The sequence below is a fragment of the Triturus cristatus genome, chromosome 3_1 (genome assembly GCF_964204655.1).
Source record: "Triturus cristatus chromosome 3_1, aTriCri1.1, whole genome shotgun sequence".
In the NCBI taxonomy this organism is placed as follows: Eukaryota; Metazoa; Chordata; class Amphibia; order Caudata; family Salamandridae; genus Triturus; species Triturus cristatus.
The window spans coordinates 29,927,265-29,950,826 of record NC_140583.1 but is presented as its reverse complement, the minus strand read 5'-3'; the positions used below and the strand labels follow the sequence as shown (position 1 = coordinate 29,950,826).

At 55.6% G+C, this 23,562-nt stretch overlaps 1 protein-coding gene across 9 annotated transcripts in view; it reads left to right on the top strand.

The window, feature by feature from the left end:
* The window catches only part of DGKZ (diacylglycerol kinase zeta), a 759,825-nt gene that overhangs the window by 524,552 nt on the left and 211,711 nt on the right, over positions 1-23,562 (top strand). For all 9 annotated transcript variants that reach the window (XM_085646693.1, XM_085646692.1, XM_085646686.1 and 6 more), the window contains 3 exons: positions 14,289-14,488; positions 19,129-19,229; positions 20,666-20,745. In XM_085646693.1, coding sequence (XP_085502819.1) covers positions 14,289-14,488; positions 19,129-19,229; positions 20,666-20,745 — 381 coding nt within the window. The remainder of the gene's footprint in view (positions 1-14,288; positions 14,489-19,128; positions 19,230-20,665; positions 20,746-23,562) is intronic.

Here is a 23,562-nt window from a genome sequence, read left to right as displayed (position 1 = left end):
GGGTATTTGCGCGCTAAATAAATCTCATAAAATTAAAATAAATAAATCCAACAGGGATGTCGAAAAATTCCCGTTCACAGATCAAAACCCTGGCTTTTCTCTAACGTCCCCCAGGCCAGTCTGGTCTCTGCCATAGACCATACGAAACCTCCTCCCTGTGGTCCACTTGAGCCAGACACTATTGCTTCTGATAACTGGGTTCACTCTGCGACAGAACTGCTACTTCCCGCTCCTCCAGCCGCCCAGTTGGTAGGGTGAAGCCCTCTTGTACCTGATTTAATGAAGGTCTTAGACAGGCCAAGAAATCTGTAAGAATGATGCTGCCAATATAGTTTAGAGGACAAAATGAAATACAAGTCTGCTCTAAAAAACTATTCCAATCTAATTAATTTGACCAAGAAAAACTTTTATGAAGGCCAGCGAATAAGCCCAATGACATTTTTAAGATTGTCAAAAAGTTCCTTGTCCCTCTGTATGCCACCACAATGTAGATTTGTCAGCCTTATGATGTGAGCCACTGGTGGCCTTTTTTTTTTTTGATAAACAAATTTTTATTTTCGGCATAAAGGACAATATCAAGGATGATACACAACAGTGCGTTGAACATGGCATCAGTAACGTCAATCGGGGAAGCATTGACAAGCAGACGTAAGGACCCCCCCCCTCCACCCCATCCCCCGCCCCCGCGCCCCCACCCCTCAAAATATGCCCCCCAGCCATTTCCCCCATATCTTGCGGAATTTTTTGGGGCAGCCCCGGGCAGCGTATAACGACCGCTCCTGGCACGCACACCAGTCCACCCCTCTACTCCAAGTAGCCCTTCTGGGCGGATCTGGCTGTGACCACACGGCCGCTATATCCCTCTTAGCTACCATTAGGGCAGTAGTGAGAAAATACTTGTCGTTACGGGACCCATCCAGCCCGTCCGTGATGCCCAGCAGAGCCATTTTAGGCTCATGGGGGACCTCCCATCCCAGGACCTCCGCTAGGTCGGTCTCAATCGCTGCCCAGTAGTCCTCCAGGCGGGAGCAAGACCACACCATATGGAAGAAATCCGCCGGAGCCACCCCACAGCGAGCACAGTAGGCGTCCACGCGGAGGCCCGCCCGATACAGGCGGTCCGGAGTCAGATAAGCGGTGTGGAGGTAATAGAGCTGGATGAGCCGCAGCCTAGCGGAGGTGGTAAGCGATCGAGGTGCCATAAGGGCGTCCCTCCAATCCGCGTCATCTAGGGGTCCCACCCAGACCTCCCATAGCTGCTTCAGTCCACTCCAGTCTACCGGGGTATTGTTAATCAGGGATTTGTAAATGCGGGATATTCCTCCCTTCCCCAGGCACCCTAACATCACCTAAGCTTCAGGTGGACTATGAGAAGGCAATCTGGAGTCGAGAGGGACGTGGGCCCGGACCGCATGGCGCAGCTGAAGGTATCTATAGAATTGGGAAGACTGTAGCGAGAAGCGGGTCTGAAGCTCCTGGAAGGAACACATGTGGCTCCCCCACCATATATCGCCCAGATTGGAGATCCCTAGAAGATCCCACTGCCGAAAACCCGCCAGTCCCACCACCTCCCGAAGCCATGTCCCGTGCCAAAGCGGTGTGAGCTGTGTTTTCATCCCCGACCACCGGGTGTGCCTCAGAGCTGCGCGCCACGCGAGAAAAGGGGCCCGCACGACGCCAGGGAGCGACAGGGGGACCGCTGCTCCATAGAGCATGTTTTGGATAGAGGAGAATCCGAGGCATTGCACCTCGAGTCGATAGGCCGGATCGCCCCATCCACTCGAGAACCAGTCGTGGATCACCAGTAGCTGGGTGGCCAAGTAATATAGATATAGGTTAGTCATGCTCAGGCCGCCGTCGTAGGAGGGGACCCTGCAGCGATCTAAGGCCAGCCGGGGCCTGCCACCGCCCCAGAGGAATTTGACCACCATCTTATCCAGTTCCCGGAACCACGGGCGCGGAAAGGGGCACGGGGTGTTTTGTAGCATGTACAGAAACTTGGGGAGGATCATCATCTTATAGAGGGCGACTCCCCAGCGGATTCAATGGGAGTGTCTGCCACCGGAGCATATCTGATCTGGTTTTGTTAACTATGGGAGCCACATTGAGGGCCCAGCAGAGTTCCGGAAGGAGGGTGACCCAGATCCCCAGGTATTTAAAGGAGAGTCTCCGGAGGGGAATGTCCGATTGCCAGTCGAAACAATCCCTTGACGGGTGTAGCGGGACTAGAACGGATTTTTTAGGGTTCAGATGAAGACCCGACGCTTGGCCAAACCGACGGAGAATCCGGCGGACCTGGGGCCCCGAGGTCGCTGGATCAGAAAGATAGAGGAGGACGTCGTCCGCGTATAGGGCGATCTTATCGGGGGTCATACCTGGCCAGTCCCACCTGCGAAGTGCGGGATTCGAGCGAATCAAGACCGCCAGGGGTTCCATGGCCAGAGCGAAAAGGAGGGGCGAGAGCGGACATCCCTGGCGCGTTCCACGACCTATGGGAAACGGGCGGGATAGAGCTCCGTTGACTAAAACACTGGCCCGCGGGCTCGCGTACAGGACCGCAACCATGGCACGGAACTGGGGGCTGAAGCCCATGTGCTCCAGGACCTCACCCAAGTACTCCCACCCCACTGAGTCGAAGGCCTTTTTCAAAGTCGACCAGCAGGAGGGCCAGATAGGGGGAAAGGCGGTGGCGGTGCGCTAGAGCGAGGTGCAGGCGCCGCAGGCAGTGTCTGGTCCCCCGTTCCGGCATAAAACCACATTGGTCCGGGTGGACCAGGGAGACAAGAGATGGGCGCAACCGTTGCGCGAGGACCGTGGCATAGATTTTGAGCTCGGTGTTAATAAGGGATATCGGCCGGTATTCCGAGCAGGACTGTGAAGGGGGCTGCGTCTTAGGGAGGACAACTATGGTTGCTGTGTCCGTCTCGGGCCGGAACGAGCCCTTCTCCACCGCGTCCGCAAACAGGTCCCGAAGCCTCGGGGCCAGAATCTCCCGATAGTGAGCGTAGTATTCCTGAGGGAACCCATCAGGTCCCGGGGTCTTCCCGGGCGCCAGGCGGCTGATCGCGTCCTCAATCTCCTGCAGCTCGATAGGTGAATCGAGGGTCTCCGAAACCTCGGGCAGCAGCCGCTTGAGCACCGCTCCATTCGTCCCCAGCAACTCCTCCAGGGAGAGCGTGGACGGCCGGCGTCGGTACAGCCGGGAATAATAGCCAGCGAACGCCTGGGCCATCGCCACCGAGGCTGTGTGGAGGCCGCCCGCAGAGTCCGCGATGGCTGGAATAATCCTGCCTGCCCGAGGGTAAGTGGCCAGCCGGTGGAGAAGAGTGCCGTTTTTGTCCCCCAGCCGTATACCCGGGCCACCGAGGAGCGCCACAAAGTCTTTGCCGCCTCCAGGGAGTGTAGGCGAATTTCTTCCCGCAGGAAGGCCAAGTGACGCGACCAGTTCCAAGGCTTGAGCTTCGCATTCCGCGAGTTTCTGGGATTGAGCTCGTCTTTGCCGTTGCAGATGCCCCTTAGCGGCCCCCCGAATAGTCGCCTTGCCGGCCTCCCACAGGACAGCAGGGGAGGGGACGGAGCCCGCGTTGTGAGAGTAATAATCGGCTATCTCGCCACCGACCACCTTCCGAAAAGCCTTGTCGTGGAGGAACCAAGCGTTCAGACGCCACATTGGACGGGCAGAGAGGGGGGGGGCCAAGAGCCAGGAGCACCGGCGAGTGGTCCGAGAGGCCCCTCGGGAGAATGCGCGCATCCTGCACCCCTGCACAGTCGGTAGATGGGACGAAGATGAGGTCGATCCGGGCATGGGAGTGATGGGCCGCCGACGTGTGGGTGTACTGGCGAGCCTGCGGGTGCCAGATCCTCCAAACATCACAGAGGCCCTGAGATTCAGCCCAGGTCGAAAGCTGCTTTGCACGAGCGACGCGGGCCAAGGATACCGAACCCGTCGAGTCCAGGTGGGGCGCGTAGACCGCGTTAAAATCCCCGCCGAGGATGAGAGAACCTGCCCGAAGCTTCGGGAGGAGGCCCCCGGTGTAGGAGAGGGCCGACGACAGGAGGGATGGAGCCGCGTAGAGGGACATCAGGGTGAGGGGTCGCCCCTCCAGAGTACCACATACCACCACCAGCATGCCCAGGGGGTCCAAGTGCACTTGTGTCAGGACGAAGGGAAAGGACTTGCGGAGCAGGATAGCTACCCCTCGGGACCCCCGCGCAAAACCGGAGTGCCACACCCTGTCATTACCATAGCGGGAGAGAAAGGGACAGTTATTGCCCAGAAGGTGAGTCTCTTGGAGGAGAAGCACATCAATCTCTGCGCGTTGCGCATATTTGAGGACCGCCATGCGTTTAAAACGGTCCAGAAGACCATTGACGTTCCAGGACAGTACGCGCATGGCGGCCCTAGGAACAGGTGGGTCAGCCATAGTCCAGGACAGAAGAGGGGGCCATTGGAGGCGCGGCTGGGCACGCCCCTAGAAGGGAGGGACAGCGGGACACCGGGCAGAAGAGCAGGTCAAAGAGTACAAGATGCCTTGGCACAACAACAAAGAAGGAGTAACCCCCCACCAACAAAACCTTCCCCATGAGGAAGAAACAACCCCAAACCAACCCCAAACCCCCACCCCCAACCCTATACTTCGAAAACAGAAGCATCTGTCGCCCGAACCAAATGAAAGAACCACCAAGCTAGAACGCTCGGGCTTGAGCACTAGTGGACCCCTGGTACAACTGAAGTCAAGCCTGATTCACCTGCCCTGGCCAAGAGCAACATTAACAGCGGAGCACTCCAGCCCCCGCACGGGCACCCCCCACCCCCTCCCCAAGGAAACATAGAGAGTCAAATGTTAGGACTGCGAGAGAGGTCTGAAGTGTCCACCAACTCAGCCGCTTGGGTCGCAGGGCCCGTAAGCCAGGGCGACACGGCCTGTCGCCCGTCAGCCGCGGGACTGGTGGGCGCGGCCGAGGAGGCAGAAGATGCTCTCGACCCCCGGCGCGGCCGTCCCCCAGAGCGCGTGGTGGTCACCTCCTCCGCCGTGTGCTCCCGGGGTAACGTGCGGTGCCGCCGGCGGGTCCTCGATGTCCGGGGCCTCCCCCGTCCCCCCCGCACACCCGCAGGCGATCCGCGCCCAGAGCGGTGCAGGGGATGCTCTTCCGTCAGCCAGGACCAGGCCGCTAGCGGCGTGTCAAAGAACAATGTCTTGTGCTGGAGAATGACCCGGAGGCGGGCCGGAAACTGAAGCTGGTACTGGAGGCCCAGAGAACGCATCTTCTGCTTCACTTCAGTGTAGGAGCGGCGCAGTTCTTGGACTTCGCGAGTGTAGTCCGGGAAGATCATAATTTTGTGGTTTTGGTAGTGGAGGGTGTCAGTGCGCCGGGCCTCGCGGAGAATGGCGTCTCTGTCTCTGAAGTTCAAGAGCTTGAGGATGAATGGCCGGGGGGGCGCACCAGGGGGCCTGGGGGCCAGGGCACGATGAGCCCTCTCCACCACGAACGAAGCAGAGAGGCTGTCCGCCGGCATCCAGGATCGGAACCAGCGCTCCATAAAGTCATCCACCCGGCCTGATTCGACCCCCTCCGGGAAACCCACCAGGCGCAAGTTGCTGCGCCGAGCGCGGTTTTCTGCATCTTCGACCCGGCGGTGTAGCTCCTTAGAGTGGGTGGTCAGCTCCCGAACCTGGTCCTGGAGATGGCGGATGTCATCCTCCGCGGCGGATATCCTGGATTCGGCTTCTGAGATGCGGGTGGTGGCATTCCGCAGGTCCTGCCGGAGGAGAGCAACATCCACCTTGACCTCTCCCACCATGCCTTCAAGGGATGCACGGGATGAGTTGATGGCCTGCAGGATGGCAGCAAGGTCCGCAGCGGGGGCCGGGGCCGGCTCGCCAGTGGGGCCGGACCCCTTCTCAGAGGTCGTGAATTTGTCCATCCTGGTTTGGGTGGCCCCGGACGCCGGCTTGGTGGCCCTGTCCTTACCCATGTCGGGGGCGGCGTTCAGCTAAGCCGGGCAACAGGGTGAAGACCCTCCTGCAGGATGGTGACGGGTGCTCGGGCTGAAGCGGAGGCAGAAGGAGGAACGGCCGGGGTGTCCCGCGGCAAAAAATGGATGGGCACCACCCGCCCCAGCGGTCAAGCCCCAGTGGGACTCCCAGCGGGACAGCCGGTCTGACCCCCAGCCACAGTCTCGCCCGCTGCCCTCCGCCGACAAGGCGAGGTCCAGCACCGCGGTTCAAGGTCCCGGGCCCTTAGAGTGTCCCCCGAGTGCACCGCAGCTGATAACCTCCAGGCCTCAACTCCTGCGCACAGCCCATCTCTCCGAGGCAGCGCCTCACCGGTGTGGTCCCCCCACAGCCCCAGGAGGGGGCATGGCATCACTCGGCGGGTCTCTTCGTCCGGGGCCCAGAGCGATGGGAGGGGGGGGAGGACGGCACACACACCCCCCCGACCGCCGATGCGCGGCCCGAGTCAAGAAGGGCCCTCCTGCGCCTGGAATCCGTCAGTCGACCTCGGGCCAGTAGGGCCAGCTCAACACTGCAGCCAGGGGGAGGAGGGAGAGGGGGGGGAGCTGGGGGCCTGGGCCCCCGGATGCCGATGCACAGCCCGATGGGGGGGTCTCCCCTCCGCACCCGGCCCCAAGCGGTCCCACGCAGCCGCACTCACCGCTTGCTCCGCAGCACCAGTCCACTCAGGGGGGGCCATCGCCCCACTCCCGGGTCTCCGTGATGTGCCAGTGGAGGAGGGCCGCACCTCTCCGGTGCCAACAGGGCCCGCGGAAGCCTCGCGGCCGCCCTCTCCTCGTCACTTGCAGGGTCCGGCCTGTGCCCCTCGTGGGTGCCGCGGGCTCAATTGCACAGCGCGGCCGGGTCACAGCTCCACGGCCGCCACCATCCGCCGCCGGTCGGGTTCCGCGATGTCCAAGCGGGTCCCGCAATGTCCGCGGCGCCCCTGGATCAGGCCCGGGACAGCAGGGCAGCTCCACAGGTCACCGCAACTCGGAGCGCGCCGGCCAGGGCAGTGCAGGAGGGATTTAGGAGTATTAGCGGGGACCGGCGCCGGGAGCCTTACTGAAAGGCGTCCATGACAGTCAGGCGCCACCTAGCGCTCCACTGGTGGCCTTTTTTAAAAACAAAATTACGGAAATTCAAAGTAATCTTGGAGTAATGAACTCTATTGACCTCTGTCTCCCCCATCGATATCTGTTGCGCTTTTTCCTCCTTTGACTCTATTCTGGCAGAGGAGTCGAGACTCGCGGTACTCAATGTAAGATCGGGATCTCTTGGTGATCCCCCTTCCCTTTTTGAGTCTCGCCTGAGCCAGCGCATGCGCTGCTCTGGCGAGACATTTAGTGAGTGGGCTTTCAAAAGTCCGACCACAGCTTTTGGGGTGGCATAGAGCGTGAGGTTACACGCACAATGACGAGCAGAGGCGCCATCTGGCTTTCCTCTCTCCTCATGGTGCGCGCACATCGCTCGCGATCACTTTCACTTTTGCCGCGCGCACCACTCGCAGGCTCACCTCCTGCCCCCCTCTCAGTTAACAGTTAACTTTCGCGACAGTGCTTGTGTTTTAGCTGTTGTTTTTTTTAACTTTCGGCGCGCGTGCACGCACCACTCGCGTGCTTGCCGCCGTCGCCACCCCTGACCCCTTTGCTTGTTTTATCTTTGTCAGTTTTGCATATGTGTATTACCCCCACAGCGGCATTGCCTGGGAGGCAGCAGGGGACATGCTGCAGTCAGTCAGTACTTCTGCTTCAACTTGTCAGACCCTTGCTGGTCATTGTTTTCACAGAGACTTTATCTCCAATCCATATATAAGTAACGTGTCAACTGGAAAATGCAGGTGAAGACAGAACAGGCTGCTGCTAAAGGCGTGCCTCTGCCCTCTTCACCAACACTAAACAAACACCATACAATCTAGCACGAGAATCCCCCCCCCGCACAAGGCCACGTGTCTAAAGCATCAAGAGCCATGCCACAACTGGGCTGTGTAGCTATCACAGAGCCACCCAAGGTCACGCATAACTTGCATTAACAAACATCTCCTTGTCAATGACTAGACCGCAGGACATCAGAAACACAACCAACCCCCTTCCGCAATTTAAAAGTTTTTCTGCGGTCACAGTCAAGATTCCCTGTGGCAGGCTGTCTCCTCCTCCGGGAGGCAGGGGTTTGAGTCAGCATCCTGTCTATGGGACCCGGCGCCCCCGCGCCCTCCCCCAAAAGGAAAGATCCGCTTGAAACGACGAGCCGCGCGCCACTCCGCCACTGCGGGGAGCGGATCAATAGCAGCTGAATGCCATCTGCTTCGGGCAGCAGAACAGCACCAAAAGTGTGAGCCATGCATCTTCTCTTATTGAAAGGTTATTTTTATGCAAGTAAACAATTCATCGTCCCCTTGCACGCTTGATGCTCATTTACCACTTGGGATCAATAAAATATGCAAAACAAAAAAATGTATCCCTAAGAGTAGTTGTGATGCCGGGGTAATAGCTAATCAATAGCAGGTCTCCGTTTAGGAAGGCGAGCAGCTGGTGTGATCTCAGTAGAAGGCAAATGAAATCCTTGGAGCATCCAAGGCTGGACTGTTTTTTTTAAAGACTCCTGTTCCGTAAAGACATGATAATGCTAGCTGGAATAAGTAAAGCAGAAGAAATTGCAAAGGACAAAAACAGCCTGCACGCGAAAGGTTTTGTAGTTTTTTGTCTGCCACAAATCTATAAGGAGAAATGTAATTTTACAATAGCTACATAAAAACGGAATGCACAGAAACCTGTCTTGTGGTGAAACTTTGTGTTTGACTACCTCTGTCCCAGGGTTGTTTTTACTTACTTATTTGGTCCTGCTTGTAGGCACATGCATAAAAAAAGGGAAAGAAACATACAGAGCCGTGGGAATTGTCTATGCCCAACCTACCCATGATTCGGACCACAATATGACCTACTGAGGTAAAGACCTTTCCACACAATTCAGAAACAGTGTCGCTGTTAGTGCTTCATTTCAAGGGGAACAAGCATTGGCATAGCCAATAGGTCTCACCTTTGGGACCTTCTAAGTATTTAGTTATGCAGCACAATATCCTTACTGCAACAACATTAACTGTTGCATGGCTAAACACTTATAAGGTCCCAAAGGCGAGACCTATTGGCTATGCCAATGCTTGTTCTGATTGAGCAAAGGGAGTGGATGTCATTAACCCAGTTCTAGACTGTCTTATCAATAGATCTCTGGGATTGTTCCCTCTATCTGGAGGCAGGCTAAGATTCTGCCTCCTTTTTTTAAAGTCCAACGCTGATACTAACATCTCCAGCAATTACAGCCCGATTTCCCTGTTACCGGGAGCATCAAAAATTGCTGAGAAGTTTGTGAATCATCAGCTCTCCAGTTACTGACACTCCAACAAGCTCCTTCATCTCAGCCAGACTGGGTTTAGACCTAAATGTTGCACTGAAATGGCCCTTCTAGAGGTATTTCAAGAGATCACACACACCCTAGACGCAGGGGGCAAGGCAGTCCTGCTCTTGTTAGATCTTTCGGCCGCCCTTGATGCGATGCCACATTCCAGACTGCATGTCCGCTTCTGTGGGATTGGCATCAGGGATTTAGTGCGAGACTGGCTGAAATCCTTTCTGGAGGACTGATAACAAGAAGTTTGGATGCCTCCTTTTTCCTCCTGCAGGAGTATTGTCTCGGTGGGGGTACCCTAGGTCTCGGTCTTTAGCCCTAGGATATTTAATATCTACATGACCCCTCTGGCTATTTTGGTCTAGTCTTTGTGGCCAAAATAGTGGGCTACGCCAATGACACTCATTTTAAAAAGATGAAACACTGAATCAAGATGCCATCAAGCTGTGCCTATCTGCGGTCTTTCAGTGGATGAGTCTTTGTGCTGTAATTCTTTATTGACTAATCAAAAAACAAGCTTAAAGAATAAAGTAAAGGTTGGATAGTACATACAAAAGAAGGGAGTACATTCACATGGTCATCGCCACCATGATACAGCATTGGGTGTGACCCCATAGGGTTGATGTTTAGTTCCTACGGATAACAACCATGCAATACAAGCTTTATGCGTTTTAGGGATGAAGGGGGGAGGGGCAGGGAGGGGGGTAGTGGTATGTCTGTGTATCTCCGCCATTCGTCTCCTACCTTTCCTAGATGCGTGTGCCTACTGCACTACTCTGGCTCGTGGTCCGTTCCCTACCGACTCCCCAAAGTTTGTGGGGGCGAGTGTCAGTTATTTTGTCCCTCGCTCACTTTAGAGGACAAGAGCTGAAAACAGAGAAAAATGAGGTGTGTGGAGAAGGAAAACATGAGTTCTTGATGCCCTGGCGGAAGTACGACAACAGTATGCGAGGGCTATGACATTGTGGGTGTGCCAGAGGGGGGTGGGGAAGGAATGGAGGGAGAACGAATAATAATAAGAAAAAGAATGATAAGTAGGAAATAATAATAATGAAATCTGGGGAAAGATAATAGTGGGGTTGGGAGGGAGGCAAGGGGTAAAAGTGAAAAATAGAGAGGGAGGTGAAAAGATGGAAGGGGAGAAGAGAAGTGAACTAATAAGAAACAATGGGACAAAAAGTAAGGTTGGGGGTACGATGACGTGTCTGAAGCAGGTGTTGTGTTTCATGCATTCTGTCGCCCAGTGCCACCTGCTGGTGAATCTGTATCCGGCGCCTCCGTGCGTAAGAAAGGTGGCCATGTCTCTAGGAAGAGATCTGATTGGTACTGTAATTAATAAATGATCCTCATGTAGGAGGCTGTTTGGATCATAGCTGCCAGACATGACTCCTGATTCGGAGAGGCCGGGGACCTTCATCGATGCAGTATACACAATTTGCCGTGGCCAAAGCCGCATGAAAGAGGCGGCGTTGAGGTCTTGATCTTGATAGGTCTGGGGACTGCTGTAGGTCATACAGGAGGTCCTCGAGGGGATGAGTGGTAGGCGACGAGGCTTGGAGGCGCTCAGGGTCCGACCCACGTACTCACAAAAGGCCTATACTGAGGGGCCGGTGGATGAGCCTTAATCAACTTAAGTGCAACCCGGATAAGGCAGAGGTTCTTTGCTTTGGCTACATTTTTACCTTGAATTTACGAGCACACTGGCCGGATGGGTCCCCTCCATCTAAGGTCCAAGCTGAAGTAATAAAGAACTTGGGTGTCAAGATTGAAAAGCAGCTGACCCTCCAAGCTCAGATGAACACAGTGGTTGGCACTTGTTTTGGCCTGTTGCGTATGGCCAAAAGATTTTTACAATTTCTCTCTCTCCCTGTTAGGGCTAGTGTGCCTCTGGCCCTGGTAGTGTCCAGACTGGACTATGCCAATGCTCTGTATGCACACCTTCCTCAATATCTGCTGCAAAGGTTAGGTCCAGAATGCAGCGGCCTGTCTGGTGCTCCATCATCCCAGACGAGCGTCCATGACGATCCATTTGATCAATTTACATTGGTTACTGGTCAGGAAAACGATCCGGTTTAAAATGCTGACACTTGTGCACGGAGCTGTCCATCAGCGTGGGCCAGAGTATTTGTCCAATAGGGTTACATTTTATTCTCTCCTTAGAACTCTACAATCATCTTCTGGTCATCCTGCTTAGGTCTCTATGGTTAGGCGAGCAAAAATAGGAGGTAGATCTTTTTCCCTCTTAGGCGCGCAAACTTGAGATAGCTTTCTGGCTGAGCTACGGTCAGTAACGAGTGAACGGTGTTTTAGAAAACAGCTGAAGACCTGGCTTTTTACTCTCCGATTGTTCTCTCTTGTTGACTGGCTGGCTCTGGCTGGCTGGCTCTAGCTGCCTGGCTCTAGCGGGCTGGCTGGCTGGCTGGCTGGCTCTAGCGGGCTGGCTGGCTGGCTGGCTGGCTCTAGCTGCCTGGCTCTAGCGGGCTGGCTGGCTCTAGCTGGCTGGCTGGCTCTAGCGGGCTGGCTGGCTCTAGCTGGCTGGCTCTAGCTGGCTGGCTGGTGGCCCTGACTGACTGGCTCTAGCTCGCACGTGATGCTGGCTCTAGCTGACGCGTGGCACCAGCTGGCTGGCTCTAGCTGGCATGTGGCCCCAGCTGGCTGGCTCTGGCTGGCGCGTGGTCCCGGCTGGCTCTGGCTGGCACGTGGCCCCGGCTGGCTGGCTAGCTCTGGCTGGTGCGTGGCCCCAGCTGGCTGGCTCTGGCTGGTACATGGCCCCGGCTGGCTGGCTCTGGCTGGCTCGTGTCCCCGGCTAGCTGGCTGGCTCTGGTTGGCATGGGGTTCTAGCTGCCTGGCTCTAGCGGGCTGGCTGGCTGGCTGGCTGGCTCTAGCTGGCTGGCTGGCTGGCTGGCTCTAGCTGGCTGGCTGGTGGCCCTGACTGACTGGCTCTAGCTCGCATGTGACGCTGGCTCTAGCTGACGCGTGGAACCAGCTGGCTGGCTCTGGCTGGCATGTGGCCCCAGCTGGCTGGCTCTGGCTGGTACGTGGCCCCGGCTGGCTGGCTCTGGCTGGCGCGTGGTCCCGGCTGGCTCTGGCTGGCACGTGGCCCCGGCTGGCTGGCTAGCTCTGGCTGGTGCGTGGCCCCAGCTGGCTGGCTCTGGCTGGTGCGTGGTTCTGGATGGCTGACTCTGGCTGGCTCGTGTCCCCGGCTAGCTGGCTGGCTCTGGTTGGCATGGGGTTCTAGCTGCCTGGCTCTAGCGGGCTGGCTGGCTGGCTGGCTGGCTCTAGCTGGCTGGCTGGCTGGCTGGCTGGCTGGCTGGCTGGCTCTAGCTGGCTGGCTGGCTCTAGCTGGCTGGCTGGCTCTAGCGGGCTGGCTGGCTCTAGCTGGCTGGCTGGCTGGCTGGCTCTAGCTGGCTGGCTGGCTGGCTGGCTCTAGCTGGCTGGCTGGTGGCCCTGACTGACTGACTGGCTCTAGCTCGCACGTGATGCTGGCTCTAGCTGACGCGTGGCACCAGCTGGCTGGCTCTAGCTGGCATGTGGCCCCAGCTGGCTGGCTCTGGCTGGTACATGGCCCCGGCTGGCTGGCTCTGGCTGGCGCGTGGTCCCGGCTGGCTCTGGCTGGCACGTGGCCCCGGCTGGCTGGCTAGCTCTGGCTGGTGCGTGGCCCCAGCTGGCTGGCTCTGGCTGGTACATGGCCCCGGCTGGCTGGCTCTGGCTGGCTCGTGTCCCCGGCTAGCTGGCTGGCTCTGGTTGGCATGGGGTTCTAGCTGCCTGGCTCTAGCGGGCTGGCTGGCTGGCTGGCTCTAGCTGGCTGGCTGGCTGGCTGGCTCTAGCTGGCTGGCTGGTGGCCCTGACTGACTGGCTCTAGCTCGCATGTGACGCTGGCTCTAGCTGACGCGTGGAACCAGCTGGCTGGCTCTGGCTGGCATGTGGCCCCAGCTGGCTGGCTCTGGCTGGTACGTGGCCCCGGCTGGCTGGCTCTGGCTGGCGCGTGGTCCCGGCTGGCTCTGGCTGGCACGTGGCCCCGGCTGGCTGGCTAGCTCTGGCTGGTGCGTGGCCCCAGCTGGCTGGCTCTGGCTGGTGCGTGGTTCTGGATGGCTGACTCTGGCTGGCTCGTGTCCCCGGCTAGCTGGCTGGCTCTGGTTGGCATGGGGTTCTAGCTGCCTGGCTCTAGCGGGCTGGCTGGCTGGCTGGCTGGCTCTAGCTGGCTGGCTGGCTGGCTCTAGCTGGCTGGCTGGCTGGCTCTAGCTGGCTGGCTGGCTGGCTGGCTCTAGCTGGCTGGCTCTAGCTGGCTGGCTGGTGGCCCTGACTGACTGGCTCTAGCTCGCATGTGACGCTGGCTCTAGCTGACGCGTGGAACCAGCTGGCTGGCTCTGGCTGGCATGTGGCCCCAGCTGGCTGGCTCTGGCTGGTACGTGGCCCCGGCTGGCTGGCTCTGGCTGGTGCGTGGTCCCGGCTGGCTCTGGCTGGCACGTGGCCCCGGCTGGCTGGCTGGCTCTGGCTGGTGCGTGGTCCCGGCTGGCTCTGGCTGGCACGTGGCCCCGGCTGGCTGGCTGGCTCTGGCTGGTGCGTGGCCCCAGCTGGCTGGCTGGCTGGCTCTGGCTGGTGCGTGGTTCTGGATGGCTGACTCTGGCTGGCTGGTGCCCCCGGCTAGCTGGCTGGCTCTGGTTGGCATGGGGTTCTAGCTGCCTGGTGCATGTGTGGCCCCTGCTGGTTGGCCCACCTGTGCGTGGCCTCTGATGCTTGGCCTATGCATTCCTCCTGCTGGTGTTGCCTGCTGACTAGCCTGAAAGTTACATTACTGGATGGCTCATGCATTGCCCTGTTCACAGATTTGCTATAAATTGTCTTACTTTTTAGATTTGCCTGTAACTGAGCTCATATTTCTTTCCACAGGCTGCTCTGCAGGTGGGAGGCCATGGGGAGCGGTTACACCAGTGTCGGCAGGTGCTGCTGGTCACGAACAAGCCCATACCAGTGCAGGTGGACGGGGAGCCCTGTAAGCTGGCCCCATCCGTGGTGCGAATCAGCCTTCGGAACAAGGCCAATATGGTGCAGAAAACCAAGCGGCGCACGTCTCTCCCGCAGCCAAGCAAGTAAGGGGCAGTGGGGTACTTGGCAAGGCACAGTTGTATCCCTATTGTGTGCACCTCCATAATCCTGGATCCAGTGTAACTACATTCTTCCTGCAGCCAGTACAGCTAAATCCTCCCTTGAGCCAGGACCTCCTCCCCACTTCCCTCACCCCCCCCCCCTGAAGCCAGAACACAAGCATACTCCTGTGAGCCGGCACTTCCACCCCCTCCCCGGAGGCAGAACACAAGCATACTCCTGTGAGCCAGCACTTCCACCCCTTCCCCGGAGGCAGAACACGAACATACTCCTTTGAGCCGGCACTTCCACCCCCTCCTCGGAGGCAGAACACGAACATACTCCTGTGAGCCAGCACTTCCACACCCTCCCCAGAGGCAGAACACGAACATACTCCTGTGAGCCGGCACTTCCACGCCCTCCTGCCTATGCCCCTGAGCTGATGCTCCTAGATCCTCCTGGGAACCAGCACTTTTACCAAGTCCCTGGAGTCAGTACACCTGTATCCTCTGGACGGCCAGCGCACCTACCTCTTCCTCTGAGGCAGGGCTCCTAATCCCTACATGAAGCTAGTGCAGCTCCATCCTCCTCTGTGGAGCAAATCAATCAATCAGGAGTTTGTTAAGCGCGACTACTCACCCGTAAGGGTCTCAAGGCAATAGGGGTGAGGTGGGGTGGGGGGTGCAGGTTGCAGTCCATCAAGGAAGGGGGTCTGTTGAAGAGCCAGGTTTTGAGGTTTATTGCAAAGATTGGAAGCAATGTTGTCTGTCTGAGGTGGAGCGGAAGGGCGTTCCAGGCTCTGGCCGCGAGGAAGGAGAAGGAGCGGCCTCCCGATCTGGTCTTTCTGGTGCGGGGGACCACGGCGTAGGAGAGCTGGGCTGATCGTAGGGTCCTTTGGGGTGCGTGGAATTTGAGTCGGCTATTCAGGTATGCTGGTCCGGTGTTGTGGAGGGCCTTGTGGGTGTGGGTTAGCATCTTGAAGGTGACTCTGGCCTCGATGTGGAGCCAGTGGAGTGTGCGCAGGTGCTGGGAGATGTGGCAGTGTCTTGGCAGGTTGAGGACCAGTCTTGCGGCGGCGTTCTGGATGTTCTGTAGCTTGTGGGTGAGGTTTTTGTTTATTCCGGCATAGAGTGCGTTGCCGTATTAGAGTTTGCTGGTGACCAGGGCGTGACTGACTGTCTTTCTGGGTTCGAGGGGGATCCATTTGAAGATCTTACTTAGGAGGCGGAGAGTGTGGAAGCAGGAGGACGAGACGGAGTTGATATGGCGGTCCATTTTGAGCTCGTAGTCCAGGATGATTCCCAGGTTGCGTGTGTGGTCCGTGGGAGTGGGCGGGTTTTCGAGGGTGGGGGGCCGCCAGGTGTCGTTCCAGGCTTTGGGCCCACGATCAGTACTTCAGTTTTGTTGGTGTTTAGTTGTAGGCAGCTGTTTTTCATCCATTTGGTGACTGCTTTCATGCCTTCTCGAAAGTTGTGCCTGGCGGTGTTATGTTCGTTGGATAGGGAGAGGATGAGGTGGGGTCGTCTGCGTATGACACAAAATTGAGTCCGTAGGCTCTGACAATGGGGGCGAGCGGAGCCATGTAGACTCTGGTGAGCGTAGGGCTGAGGGAGGATCCCTGAGGGACTCTGCAGGTGGTAGGTGCAGGGTCTGAGAGGAAAGAGGGAGTCTGACCCGCTGCACACCTCTCACCTCTGCAGTGCCAGTGCACCTCCCTCCCTTCATGGAGCCAGTGCACCGGTGATGGCAACAAATTCAGTATCAATGTACAGGTGTCAACCAGGGAAGAGAGGAAATGCTATACAAGGTTCATGAAGTAGAGGGAAACATCAATATAAGCCAAACATAATGTTAAGTAAAATCTATAGGAATAGGCAATGTCAATAAACGGGAGGAGTAGAGTCCGGGCAGAATTAGATGAGAACCAAGAGGGGCCAGTCAATGAAGTCTATTGTGTGGTTGTGTGAAAAAGGGTATCCTGGAATCTGGGGATGGAATTTGTTCGCAAGGAATGCTTTGACTCCTTTCTTGAAGGCAATAGTTGAGGGATTCATTCTGACTTCAGGGGGCAAGGAATTCCAAATTTTCTGGGCCATCCCAGAGAAGGATCAGATGTAAGTTTTCTTCTTGGGGAATCTCTGTGGTTTCAAAAGAAGGGTGTTGGGGCTTCTAGGGGACCTGGAGCCGCCCGAAAGTACAAGCGTTTGAGCAAGATGCCTGGGGGTTTTGAAGTGGAGGGCTTTTTGTCATGCCGGCTTCTTTTAACGGAATTCTTGCTTCATATGGGAGTCAGTTGAGGGATTTCAGATCAGGGATGATGTTATTTATTTTTGAGCTGGTGATGAGCCTTGCAGCAGCGCTGAGCGGGGCCCTTAGTGGTGCCCGTGGGGATCCGGGCAATCCATAGGGGGTTGCACTTCCATAGTCCCTCCTGGGGATCACTGGGGCTTCCGCTGCATGCTGGGGGAAGACTATTCGTTTTCTTAGACTGTTCATTTGGTGATCCAGTCCTTTGTGTGTGGCACTGAAGTGCTTCTGCAGGTTGAGGTTCTTGTCGAGAATTAGTCCTAATGGTCTCGCTGAGTCAATGGCCTGAGGAATGCAGTTGAGAGCTGAAAGGTGTTTCAACCAATCTTCAATGACAGGTGACTGGTTGGATGGGGTGATGAGGAGGAATTAGTTTTTTTGAGTGTTTAGTATGAGGTGGTTGATGCCAGCCAGTGCTCAGTTATCTGTAGAGTTGTGTTGAGGATGCTGATGGCTTGTGGGTAGGAGACTTTTAAGTGTAGTTGGGTATTGTTCGCAAACATATGGTAGTGGGATGAGCTCAGAATTTCCACTAGCGCCTCCAAGAACTGGTTGCAAAGGGTGAGGAGCACTGAGTGACCCCTAATGCGACCGGAGTGGTCTGCGATAGTGAGTGATTAACCTTAAATCTTTGAGACATGTTGTGGAGGTAGGAGGTGAACCAGTCAAGGACTGTTCCCGATGGCCCCTTGCAGTGTTTCAAGAGGTCAATGCTTGACCAAATCGAATGCCGATGATAGGTCCAGGAGGATTAGGAGACATGATTGGTTCTGATCGAGCATTTTTAGTGCATCGTCCACTATGTGTGTCATAGCCGATACAGTGCTGTGCCCTAGCCGGAAGCTGGATTGAAACACTGCCAGCTTTCCTACACCATCCTCCACTGCCAGCGCTTCTACACCATCCACCACTGCCATGCTTCTACACCATCCACCTCTGTGCTTCTACACACCCACCACTGCCAGTGCTTCTACACCATCCACCACTGCCAGTGCTTCTACACCATCCTCCACTGCCAGCGCTTCTTCACCATCCTCCACTGCCAGTGCTTCTACACCATCCTACACTGCCAGTGCTTCTACACCATCCTACACTGCCAGTGCTTCTACACCATGCACCACTGCCAGTGCTTCTACACCATCCTCCACTGCCATGATTCTACACCATCCTCCACTGCCGTGCTTCTACACCATTCACCACTGCTAGGGCTTCTACACCATCCTCCACTGCAAGGGCTTCTACACCATCCTCCACTGCCAGGGCTTCTACACCATCCTCCACTGCCAGGGCTTCTACACCATTCACCACTGCCAGCGCTTCTACACCATCCTCCACTGCCAGCACTTCTACACCATCCTCCACTGCCAGCACTTCTACACCATCTTCCACTACCAGCACATCTACACCATCTTCCACTGTCAGTGCTTCTACACCATCCACCCCTGCCGTGCTTCTACACCATCCACCACTGCCAGCACTTCCACACCATCCACCACTGCCAGCGCTGCCAGTGCGCCTACACCATTCACCACTGTCAGCGTTTCTACATCATCCACCACTGTCAGCGTTTCTACACCATCCACCACTGCCATGCTTCTATACCATCCTCCACTGCCATGCTTCTACACCATCCTCTACTGCCATGCTTCTACACCATCCTCTAGTCTACTGCCATGCTTCTACACCATCCTCCACTGTCAGCGTTTTTACACCATCAACCACTGCCATGCTTCTATACCATCCTCCACTGCCATGCTTCTATACCATCCTCCACTGCCATGCTTCTACACCATCCTCCACTGCCATGCTTCTACACCATCCACCACTGCCAGCGCTTCTACACCATCCTCCACTGCCGTTCTTCTACACCATCCTCCACTGCCGTGCTTCTACACCATCCTCCACTGCCGTGCTTCTACACCATCCTCCACTGCCAGCGCTTCTACACCATCCTCCACTGCCAGTACTTCTACACAATCCACCACTGCCAGCGCTTCTACAACATCCACCCCTGTCGTGCTTCTACACCATCCTCCACTGCCAGCTCTTATACGTTATTCCCCACTGCCAGCTTACCTACACTGTGCCACAGCCAGCATTCCTATACCATCCCACCTACCAGCGCCCCTACTGCCAGCTCGTATACATCATCCTCCACTCCAGGCATTCATTCACCATCCACCACTGCCAGAGCTTCTACAACCCACACTACCAGCATTCATTATACTGCCTCACTCACAGTCAGTACCTTTACAGACTCTGCCTCCGGGCCGGCGCTTGTCCCCAGGCAGGAAGAGGACTCTCTAAGCCTGTTTGCTGTCCTTCTGTTTCCCTGCAGCCACCAGTCGGTGCCAGAAAGACTGCGGATCCGGGTGAATCGCATCAGTATGCACGACTATGAGGCGTTGCACTACGACAAGGAGAAGCTGAAGGAGGCCTGTGAGTCTGCAGACTGTGTCCATGTTCCAAACTGTAGCCGAAAGATACCCTCCGCCAACACGGCGCTACCACCAGTCTCACAACCCAACTCTGGGTGCATGTTTGGGTCTCTCTGGCCACACAGTGCAAGTTGTCTGATTGCAAAAAGCCTATTGTGGACTTCTGATGGGCCTATGGCCCCTCCACTCCCGATTGCTTATCTTTGGTTGGCTTTATTTCACTCTTGCTTGCTTCTTATTTGAAGGCATTCTTCCCTCTTATGTTTATCCTCCCTTGGAGCTTAGCCTCTTTACCATCCTTTTAATTGACTGACTTCTATCCTTGCAGCGCTCTCTTCAGGAAACTGACTTTTTTCTTCTGATTCGGTTAAGCACTCCATGAGAGTGCACATGATTTCCAGCCCTCTCTTAAGTGCTTCTCCTCTGCCAAATACCCACCCCAGGCTCCATGTTGCTCTCCCCTAGTGTTCTACTCTCTCTCCCATCCCATGCGCTCTCTGTTGCTGTCTGCCTCATGTGCTACTCTCTCTCCCGTCCCATGTGCTCTGTTGCTCTCTCCCTCATGTGCTACTCTCTCTCCCGTCCCATGTGCTCTGTTTCTCTCTCCCTCGTGCTACTCTCTCTCCCACCCCATGTGCTCTGTGTTGCTCTCTCCCTCGTGCCACTCTCTCTTCCGTCCCATGTGCTCTGTGTTGCTCTCTTCCTCATGTGCTACTCTCTCTCCCACCCCATGTGCTCTGTTGCTCTCTCCGTCGTGTGCTACTCTCTCTCCCATCCCATGCGCTCTGTGTTGTTCTCTCCAGCTCATGTGCTACTCTCTCTCCTGTCCTATGCACTCTGTTGCTCTCTCCCTCGTGTGCTACTCTCTCCCATCCCATGCTCTGTGTTGCTCTCTCCCCCTCATGTGCTGCTCGCTCTCCCGTCCCATGTGCTCTGTTGCTCTCTCCCTCGTGTGCTACTGTCTCCTCCACCCCATGTGCTCTGTTGCTCTCTCCCTCATGTGCTACTCTCTCTCCCATCCCATGCGCTCTGTCTTGCTCTCTCCCTCATGTGCTACTATCTCTCCCGTCCCATGTGCTCTGTTGCTCTCTCCCTCATGTGCTACTCTCTCTCCTGTCCCATGCACTCCGTGTTGCTCTCTCCCTTGAGTGCCTCTCTCTCCCGTCCCATGCGTTCTATGTTGTTCTCACCATTATATACCCCCCTACCATGGTGCTCTGTCCCTTGTGTGCTGCTTGTACCCTCCCCCCCCCCCCCCACATGAGCTGGGAGTCCTTTAGCAGCATGGGTTAGCTAGATGCCATCGTCCCCATGATGTAGGAGTCTGAGGTTCCATAGTTCACATGACCCCACCCTCTTTGCTGTGACTTGACAAGTGCAGGTGGGATGGTTGGTGGAGGTTTGATTTTCATTTCATCTGCGGCTCTCTGATTTCAGCCGTCCCCCTGGGGATCATCGTGGTGCCTGGGGACAGTGACCTGGAGGTGTGCCGGACCCACATCGAGCGGCTGCAAGAGGTGAGTAACTGTGCTGAACCATGTGTAGCTATACTACAGGAGGCGTTTGCAAGTTACTTTAGGATGAGTCGCCCGCCTGCAACCATTCTCCCATACTTCTAGGCTGCTCCCTCTATTTTTCTCTATTTTCCTCTCTCCCATCGCTTCTCTCACATGCAAATATGTTGTACTGTTGTATGTGGGAGTGAGTTTGACTGTAGGTGGGCACTCATAAATAACTCTTCAAGGGTGTAGGCATGCGCCTAATTATGAATGCTTTTCTTCTCTCCCTTTTCGTACACTCAGTCACTGATTACTCTTGGACACTCGTAATTTCAATCCTGGAGTGGCTGTTCATAAAGCACTTCATGTCTGAAAACTATTCCCAAATATCCACTCTGTGTGGGCACAGACGTCAGTTCCGCTATTTGCTGCGTGAAACCTATTCCACCCTCCTAAGTGCCACAAGTAGCCATACATGACTGCCAAGAGGCTTCCTTTCCACATAGTGTGCCTCATCAAAGTACTGTTCAGGGGATCATTGTCTGTCACATGAAATAAATAAAAATAAAATACATGTTTAGATCAGTACACGTCTCACCTCTAGTTCAAATTGAATGATATTTGTCATTTCCCTCTCCAGAGACTTGATTTTAGTCATGAATAGTACATAGGAACGCGTAGTTTGGTGAAATAGCTGAAATGAAAATATTGATTGATCATTTTAATTGTACTCTCTCCATTTCTTTTGCATTGTGTTTATAGTGTCCTGATGAAAGCTCAAATTCTCAGCAAAGAGGCTGAAACATGTTGACTTTTTTATGTATTGAAAGCCTCGGCTCCATACAGTTCTTTGTCTGTATTAACTCCTATTTTCAATCAGACTGGCTCTTGTAAATATTTGATAAAGATCCTCGGATTGTAAGCAGATGACACTCTCTTGAGCATACACAGGCCTATCGTGTGATCAGCAGCTTCCGGTTCTAAACTGCTCCTTTGGGAATGATTATCACCTTCATCCCATCCACCAGGCAAGCTTCCCTGTCTGGAGATTGGACTGTGGTAATAGCCTCAGACTGCGCCATGGTAAAGCGAACAAGTCTCATCGGAGTGCATTAACTTTCATGGGTGGGCACTCTGGGTGGATGGCTCTGCAGTTTGAGGTGCTCTGTACGTGGATGGCTGTACTGTATGTGGAGGGGCGGACACTCTGGGTGGGTAGCTCTGCAGTGCATGTGGAGCGCCGCACTCTGGGTGGAGGAGTCTACAGTGTCTCTGGGGCGCTGCAGCTGGGTGGATGGGGGCACACTCTGGGTGGATGGCTCTATAGTGTCTGTGGGGGACTGTGCATGAATAGATAGATGTATTGTGTATATGGAGGGGCGGGCACTCTGGGTGGATATCCCTGCAATGTCTGTGGGTATGGATTTGTTGTATGCTTAGGGCAGTGGATGTGCATGGATGTGAATATGGGACCACTGAAGGTTTCATTGCAGGTGCATGGATGTGTTGTGTATAATGGCAGTGGGCACTAGGTGGATAGTCCACAGTGTCTGTAGTAGCACTGCGGATGGATGGATGGATAAGCTATGTTAGGACACTAGGTGGATGGTCCGCAGTGTCTGTAGTGGTACTACAGATGGGTGGATATGCTGTGAGGACACTAGGTGGATGGTCTGAAGTGTCTGTAGTGGCGCTGCAGATGGGTGGATATGGTATGTGAGTACACCAGGTGGATGGTCCGCAGTGTCTGTAGTGGTACTACAGATGGGTGGATATGCTGTGACGACACTAGGTGGATGGTCCGCAGTGTCTGTGGTGCCACTGCAGATGGATATGCTATGTGAGGACACTAGGTGGGTGGCTCTGTAGTGTCTGTGGTGGTACTACAGATGGGTGGATATGCATTTCAGGCCACTAGGTGGGTGGCTCTACAGTGGTGCTGCAGATGGGTGGATATGCTGTGAGGACACTAGTTGGATGGTCTGAAGTGTCTGCGGTGGCACTGCAGATGGGTGGATATGCTGTGATGACACTAGGTGGATGGTCTGAAGTGGCACTGCAGATGGGTGGATATGCTGTGATGACACTAGGTGGATGGTCTGCAGTGTCTGTAGAGGCGCTGCAGATGGGTGGATATGGTATGTGAGTACACCAGGTGGATGGTCCGCAGTGGCGCTGCAGATGGGTGGATATGCTGTGATGATACTAGGTGGATGGTCCGCAGTGTCTGTGGTGGCACTGCAGATAGATATGCTATGTGAGGACACTAGGTGGGTGGCTCTGCAGTGTGTGTGGTGGTACTACTGATGGGTGGATATGCTGTGAGGACTCTAGGTGGGTGGCTCAGCCGTGTTGGTGGTTGCGCTGAAGATGGATGGATGGGTGGGTGGGTGGGTGGGTGGGTGGATGTGCTGCGCGATGCTGGGTGGCTTTGCAGTGTATGCATCAGAAGGCAGTGCCGCTGTTTGGATTTTCAGCTTCTGAAATGTTTTTTAAGAAGACCCCCCCTGACGCTACTTATTCAGCACACATCCAGTCCTGGCACAGGTGCATCTCACGGAAGTGATTTGAAGGTAGGGGAGAGAGGTCAAAGGTCTCTCGTTCACGCTGCACATCCGATCCAGAGGGCATGTGACTGGGCTCTGTCTGAGCTATTGTGGCAGCAGAGGCTGGCAGAGCCCTCCGCTAGCCATGCCAGGCTCACCCTCCCACCATCCTCGCCCAGTGCCGGTTTGTGGGAGATCATGCCCCTTTTGGCACCGTACCCCACTTGTTCTTTTATACTGGACTGCTGGTACACTGAGAAATTAGTAATCACTTTTTTGGTGCATCTGT